Here is a 7,822-nt window from a genome sequence, read left to right as displayed (position 1 = left end):
TATAATAGCCCCGGGAGGCAGGAAGAGAAGAAGGAGATCGCGGCAAGTCGGCATCTCAACTACGCGCAGCCCGCAGGCAGGCGCAGGATAGCCGCCTTCCGAAGAAGCCGCTCTCCCTCTGGATCCTGCCGACCGGCCCGCCTGGCGTTCGGGGTGGGCGGGGTGCGTCGCCCAAAGGCGAGGGCAGCTTTCGGGCATCCGCGGGCCGGCATGGAGGAGAACGAGCAGCACCCGGGCGACGGAGGCGCTGAGCCGCCACCTCCGCAGCTGCCGGAGGAGGCCAGCAGCGGCAGCGACGGAGAGGCCAGCCGGAGGAGGGCCCTGCTTGCGCCCCGCGTGCTCCAAGCGCCGGGCAACCACCCGCACCCGCCGCACCGCATCACCAACTTCTTCATCGACAACATCCTCCGTCCGGAGTTCGGCCGCAGGAAGGAGGGCAGCGGTGGCGGCGGCAGCAGTCGCGACAACAGCCCGGAGCGGCGGCGGCGGCGACAGCCGCCGCACCCACCGCAGCAGCAGCCGCCGCCACCGCATCTGCTGGACGCCAGGAGTCCCTCGGCTGCTCCGGCCGCGGGTTCCCTGGCCGAAGGAGGAGACGGCGGCGGCAGCGGCGGCCCCCAGACTGGGGTCCCCGCCAAAAAGGGAAGCGACTGCGGGGAGCTGGTCGGAGCCTTGAAGTCCGGCGGCGGCGGCGGGGACCTGTCGCTCAGCTCGGATTCGGACAGCTCGCAGGCCAGTTCATTTCCCGGTGGGCAGCCCATGCTGTGGCCGGCCTGGGTCTATTGCACCCGCTACTCGGACAGGCCTTCCTCAGGTAAGCGGCGGTATTGGGTCCGCTCGGTCACTCGCTCGCTCGGGTGAGAGGCCGGGGCGAAAACCGAGGCTCGGGAGAAGGAAGGAGAATGGCTGAGAAGGTACATTCCTTGAAGGGAACGGGCCTGGGGGGGATTGGCGGCGACGGGGAGATTGCCCCCCGCAAGAGGAAGGAGGCCTGCGGCGAAAGCTCCCCTTGCGAACCACAAAGCCGCTTGGAAAGCTTTCGTAGCAGGCCTTCCTCAGCACCGGGGTCTTCTCGCTGGTGGAATTGCCTGGAAGGCGGCCAGGGGAAAAAAGAAAACCGGGCAGAAAATGGCAGGACCGCAGCGAAGCCCACCCTGGTCTGCCGCTTTCTTCTCGGCTCCGCTAGGGCTGGAGAGCGCTCCTTGGAGCCCGGCCCTTGGCTGCCGCTGGCTAGCGGGCCCGGCGGCTCGCCCCTTCTGGGCCTTTGCGCCCTTTCCCCTCGCAACGGCGCTGGAAGGCGTTCCAGGGGCTGGGGAAAGGCGCAGGCCGCGAGAGTTTTGCGAGGGCGCCCTCGACCCTCTTAGGGGGAGGTGACGCCGCGAACGGGATGCGCCCGCCACCTCTGCGATCATCCAGGGCTTTGCTTTGGGGGTGCGTTTGTTTGCCTTTCTTCTGAATCCAACAAACGAAATTTTTATTCCTTCCCCGGTTGCATTTTGTTACCGATTTCCACACAAAAATGAGAAGCGAAGATTTTTGTGATGAGAGTTTGGTGCGGGGGATATTTGGCACCCGAGCCTGAGCTCCATTGTTCTCCACCTTCCCGCTTTGTTAAGGTCTTATTTTTTTCTCGGGCCCCGATCCCGACCCAACCAGGCCTCTCAGGATGCCGAGTCGGTTGCCGGTTCACCTGTCTCGTCCTTCTTCCTCTTGGAAAACGCAAAAAAAGGGAAGCGCCGGCGCGAAAAGGCTAACCGGCCTTGAACAGCCGAAGCCCCAAAATCCTTGGCTGTTTTCTGCTCTCCCAGCTGGGAGCTGTCCTAAGGGTCGGGTGTGTGTGTGTGCGCTCAGAAAAGCCAGGAAATTTTCCCGAAGGGTTGGAAGGGCCCTTTTCGGTTTTCCGAAAAGTCTGGGAGACCTCGAAGGCTTTCTCGTGACTCCTGGAAGCGAGAAAGGTTTGTTGGTTGTTCATTTGAAAAAGAGGCCACGGTCCTTGAGACCTTTGCTGATAGGTTCCAGGGCGGGAGGGAAGAAAAATAACAGGGGATCCCCCCGGCCCCGCCACTTTCCAAAGGCCGAGTGAGGCGACCCAGTCTCCACTTTCTCCCGGGCTAACCCGAGGAACATTTTCCGACTTTCCCCTCCGAAAGTTCCCCTCCGAACAGTCTCCGACAGGTCAGGCGGCCGCCTAATTCCCGGTAAAGGGCTCCCGGCTTACTGTCTCGAGGAACCGAAGCTGGCTTGCCCGGGCAAAGCGGGGATGGAGAGCGCCATTGCGGCCGGGATTTCGCCAGCCGCCGCCGCCGCGGCCCGAGAGTGGAGGGGCATTGGCTGCCGGAGTCTGGCTTCCTCTGGGAGGGGGCTTGCAGGGAATCCCCAGGTCCTAATGCTGCCGAGAGGTAACAAAGAAGAAAAGCAGACTGAGTTGGGACCGCAGGCAGAAGGGGGCCAAAGCGCAGTGGCTGGCTGCAGAGTATGGGCCGGGTGGGCTCCATCCTCGCTCCTCCCCCGCCAAACGGACTCTCGGCTTCCTGGGAGCCCTTTTGCCTGGCGGTCTCCCGAAGGCCGTCCTCGGGAGGGGAGGGGGGGTCTTGGCTTCCCCTCGCCCCTTTTCCTCTGGCGAGGCCGCCCAGCGTCCAAGCTCGCGTCCAGGAGCTGGCGAGGCCGGCGAGAGGAGGCTGAGGTTGCCTACCCACTCACCCCTCCTCTCTCTCTCTTTCTCTCTCTTTCTCTGTCCTCCTCTTCTCCCCGCGGCTCGCAGGCCCCCGATCGCGGAAACCAAAGAAGAAGAACCCGAACAAGGAGGACAAGCGGCCGCGGACGGCCTTCACCGCGGAGCAGCTGCAGAGACTCAAGGCGGAGTTTCAGACCAACAGGTACTTGACGGAGCAGCGGCGCCAGAGCCTGGCTCAGGAGCTCAGCCTCAACGAATCACAGATCAAAATCTGGTTCCAGAACAAACGAGCCAAAATCAAGAAAGCCACCGGCAGCAAAAACTCCCTGGCGGTGCACCTCATGGCACAAGGGCTATACAACCACTCCACTGCCTCGAAAGACGGCAAGTCCGATAGCGATTAGAGAGCGGAGGGAAGGAGGCGGCCGTGGAGGGTGGGGGTGGGGGTGGGGAGAAAGCTGCGGCGGCGGATAGCCGGCCGGGCTTTAGACAATGCAATAATTTAATGGAGAAGGTGAAAAAAAAACATAGATCTAAGGGCCAGTGTACAAAGATTATACCAGCATAAATAGTGGAAAATATTGTATTAGATAGAATTCTGCAATATTCTCTGTGTGTAAATACATATATATATGTAATTTATAAATATATGCATATATATATATATAAATTGCAGGTAAGGTGTTGTTAAAGAATCCAAATATCTGATTATAAAATATTTTTTTGATTTTTTTTTGTTTTACTTTTTTTGTTTCTACAAAAAAAAAAAAATTAGACGCTGACGGCCGATTTTTTTAAACGCTTCAGTTGCTTTTTTATAGACTCACGCACGGTTTTAACCGGACTGGACACTCTTTTTTGAAACTCAATATATTAAAAAAAAAAAGACAACTTTTGCTGAAGTCCAAAGATTTTTATTGCTGCATTTCACGAGACTGTGAATCGAATAAATAGATCTCCTATTTGTTCTGCGAGTTTAAATGTTTATTTTTTCTCCTTCCTCCTTCCACCCTTTTCCTCTTATGCTGCCTTTGCGGGAGTGGGCATGAAAGAATAATTCTAATCATGAAAACATACAAGGTAATGTTTCCTCCCCTTTGAAGAATTCGAATAAAAAATAAATAAATCCCGAGGCACTGAACGGGGCCCAGTAATTTTTCCTCAATATTTCCCTGTTAAAGGGATGGGAGGAAAAAAATGACTTAGAAAAAGTTGTTAAATAGTAGGGAAACTTTCAGGAGCCTTAAGGCGGCCGTTGTTTCTTCTGTAGGCCAGCTGTGGGACGGGAAAAGTTTACAAAACATCCTCCCCGCTTTGGAATGTCCGCCGAAGTGAAGCCGTGAGCTTCGGCGATCTCTTTTCCATGGTTGAGGGTCTCGTAGCTCAGGCCGGCGCTGGAGGCCTTTCACTCTGGCGGGCGTTCTCTGCTTCGGAGGCCCGGAGCGGGGCAGCCTGGCGGATCACGTTGCACGTTACAGGGTTTCCTTTTGGGGAGGGGCTGGTTTAGACCCCCTCTCGGCATTTATGGGCAGCCGTGGGTGCAAAAGAAGCTGCGATGCTCATCCCTCTGACTCTTACTTCAGCAAAGGAAAACGGGAGAGGGGGGAAAAATGAGTGGGTGGGTGGGCCCCCCCATGGGTAATTCACTACACTAAATTCTTTATGAAGGAAATTTGCTCTACTTTCTTTAAAAGAAGCAACAGTCCTGGTTTGTAAGTGCTGCCTTTCATTCCAAGAAATAATAAACCGAGCATAGACCCCCACGATGGGTTGGAAGGGCGTGCAAGTTGGGTGTTTAATTTTTAGGAACTCTCTCCCTTTCCTGGTTAAATGCCCTCCTTTTCATGTGAGCTGAGTGAAGAATCCCCCCCTTCCCCCTCGTTTTTCTGCTTCAAAGGTGAGCATCCAAAATGTTTGCCCTGGGCCCACGAATTTCCTTTACCTGTTCAACTATCCAGGACTGCACAGCCTGCTTGTTGGTGAACTACTCACTTTGCCTTAAAAACACAGTACCGCAGCTATAAAAGATACATGTGTACATAATCCTACCAAGTTGGGGGGAGGAGAGACACTTAAAATGCTATAATTTTAAATTCTGTGAATAACCATTAAATGCTTAGGAGATGGTATACGATGGTGCTGCCTTGTAGCAAAGCAAAAGGTTTTGGTTTTCCCCCCCCAGTTTTATGAAATGTGCGTTTTACAATTCGTGATATCAAATATTTATAATTTATGAAAGATGAATGTTTCTGTTTACGACCGGCGGTCTCAAAAATTGTACACATTTTCACTGCATTTTTGTGTGTTTAAATCTTGGAAGAGTGCATTAAATAAAAAAACCCAAATTTATTATGAAACCTACAATGCGTCCATTGAAACTTTAGACTAGTAGTCTCTTATGTTCTTGCCTCCCAAGAGGATTATGCATGTGTAAAAATTTGTGAATATTTTGCAGATAGATGGTTCACAAGATTAGTAATTGAGAAATCTAATTAACAATTTGTACACAAGGAAAAAGTTACCAGACCTTTTAATTTTGAAATCTGAAAGCTTTAGATTTAATATATAATGGTATGCACAATAAAATTTACACATAAGGTATAATAGTTTCTTCTTGAAGAAAAAGCTGCACATCCTACAGAAATTACCTAAGAAAGTATACATGGAAAATCTAAAATTACATTTGGATTAAGATTAACACTATTAATACACTCAAATCCTGATAGTATTAAAATCCTGTTATGAAGGATGAACTCAACTTCCATTTGTTCTGCAATTTTAAAAAAAAACATCCCAGGTAAATTTGACAAGAAGAACTTTTAAAAAGAAACACTCTATGCTGCCTGGACATAAACTATATTGCCAAACTTAATTTTTAATTTTTAAAGACAATTATAGTGTATAGTGATCAGACCTAGGTTTATCTTAATAAAGAATCCCACTTCCAATTAAATATACCGTACTTTGAATACTATATATACTATACTATCTATACCATATATCAGCATTGTCATTCAAGGATTTATTTATATCTATAATTTCAAATGACTCCCAATAAGAAATAAACCTTGCTGCAGCTTTCTGAAATTAAATGCATGAAATAAATGCAGATAAAACTTTGCAATGGGATCTGATCTTGGCAGAAAGCAGAAACCTTTGTAAAATTAACTTTGGAAGAAATTGAACAAGTCAATATTTTGCTGCAAGAAAATGTAGAAGCTGGCAGGAATTATCACCTGCTATTTTATAGAAGTTATATTTGCCCAGTCGGAGGCTAGGTTCCAACAGAAAGTCAAACATGCTGGATAGAACAGAATTCATCACTCTGTCAGACTGGGAATGCAAATAAATACAGGACAGATTTAAGCTTAAAATCTTGCAGGTGAGATAGAGTTATGCTTATAGAAAAATAAGCTTTGCTGTGTCCATAGAGATTTTTCATCAGTGTCCAAAGGATTGTCAGAATTGTCCAAGGCTTTTATCAGAAATGGGTGTTGGAGAATCCCTGTGTATCTTCATCTTTCAGAAGAAAATATGTTATCCACAAATATCAGGTTCAGAGGCAACATCATCTGTTGGCTTGGATCTACAGGGATCCTTAACAGGGCCCAAATCAAATCCTAGCGAAGAAAAAATACTGCAAAAGGCTCATTTTGCTTTCTCCCTAAGATTCTCCCCCCCCCTTCTCTAGGTATTTATACCTTAGCCAAGTGATGTAACAACTATAACTGCTCACAGAGCAAATTGTATGAGCCTATTAAAAAGCAGTCTGCATTTAGGAAACCAGGCTGTATATAGAATTTTAAAGTTTGCTAATTCTTAATACACGTTTGGGTCATTTTTTTCAACTGATCTGAAACAAAAATGGTTGCATTTAAAATGGGTGTACTTTTACCTAGCTTGGTGAGACTTGAATTCTGCCCCTTCTTATATTTGAGTTAGTTTATATTGGGAAGTATTTGTGGAATATCTTCTGCAATGCATTTATAGCCCAGTCATCTTATAGTCCTTAGAATATAATGTTACACATATTTGATAAAAAGAACCCACCAACCCATTAAATTTTATAAGGCTTACTCTCAAGTAAGTGTACATAGGATCGCATCCTTTGGAAGAAGTAATTTAAATTTTTTGCAAATAGTACTGGAAGAAAATCTTTAATTGCAGAATCGAGAAGAATGAAAGAGATTTATTTATACTAAACAGGTTTGCTGGATGGTTGGTTTCATTGATATAATAGAATTAATTCCAACTAAATTAGGCTGCCCATTTACTTGGCATTCCATGTCACTGAACTCACTCCTAGGTATTTACTTGTTTAGAATTGCCTCTTAATCAACTCCCAAACTTTAATGGGATTCTTAAAAGCAGTACTTAAAAGCAATGTATTGTTTATGAAAATAAAAGCATCTCTTCAAGCTTGTAAGATCTGTGGTACTGTTGGTATCTACTGGAAAATATAAGGACAATCAAATGCAATGAAGGTTCATAGGGATTTAACCTTAAGCAAATAGTTGGTTCATAAGCAATCTCTTGTTGAAGTTATCATCTGATGATGAAATCAGTTGATAGGTAGCAATAACCCAGCAATCTAATATCCCATTCAAATAGGCTTCCAACTGGCAGCCAGGCGCTATACATGCAAATATCTTTGCCCTACTTGGCTCTGTTAGCATGATATATGAGGTATGCCTAGAAAAGGCTATAGGGCTAATTCTAAGTGGTCAGTGGTTTGCCTGTTAGAGGAGAAGTAATTTAGCAAACTCAAGGCGTGTGCCAAAAAACCATTCCACATTCTGCTGATTTAGTATCCAGCCTGTCTAGTCACTTTCTGCTTCTATCTATGGGAAACACCCCTGCACTCCTTGGATTTTCAGACTAGCCTCTCCTACTAGAAGGATGCTCAGGAGAAGCTTCAGAAGTATAAGATGAAATCCCTATTAACTATCCCCCATGCAAAAGCCAATTGAAAACTCTTGATACACGGTTGACTATCATTTCTGGTAATGGCAAATTTCTTTCCATCTTTGATGAAGAGGTCCACCCTTTGAGAAAGGAAAGGTTTTGGAGATGCTATAGGGCTACTTTTAGAGTAACTGCAGGCCATCAAAATAAGATTTTCCCATGGAAGAAGCCCCGTCATGGGTT

General features: G+C 47.7%; 1 protein-coding gene across 1 annotated transcript; it reads left to right on the top strand.

Moving 5' to 3' along the window:
• Window positions 1–210: 210 nt before the first annotated feature.
• EN2 (engrailed homeobox 2) lies at window positions 211–3,078 on the top strand. Its single transcript, XM_058182765.1, has 2 exons — window positions 211–814; window positions 2,762–3,078. The coding sequence occupies exons 1-2, from the start codon at window positions 211–213 to the stop codon at window positions 3,076–3,078; spliced, it is 921 nt and encodes a 306-aa protein (XP_058038748.1).
• The last annotated feature ends 4,744 nt before the right edge of the window (window positions 3,079–7,822 follow it).

Source organism: Ahaetulla prasina, chromosome 4, assembly GCF_028640845.1.
Source record: "Ahaetulla prasina isolate Xishuangbanna chromosome 4, ASM2864084v1, whole genome shotgun sequence".
Lineage (NCBI taxonomy): Eukaryota > Metazoa > Chordata > Lepidosauria > Squamata > Colubridae > Ahaetulla > Ahaetulla prasina.
Note: the sequence above shows the minus strand (reverse complement) of the source record. Positions and strands in the feature narration are given on the sequence as shown.

Excerpts from the sequence above, each read along its gene's own strand:
- EN2 (XM_058182765.1), top strand. The coding sequence starts at position 211 with ATGGAGGAGAACGAGCAGCACCCGGGCGACGGAGGCGCTGAGCCGCCA. Across the intron at positions 815-2,761 it reads CTCGGACAGGCCTTCCTCAG|GCCCCCGATCGCGGAAACCA; the intron begins GTAAGCGGCGGT and ends CGCGGCTCGCAG.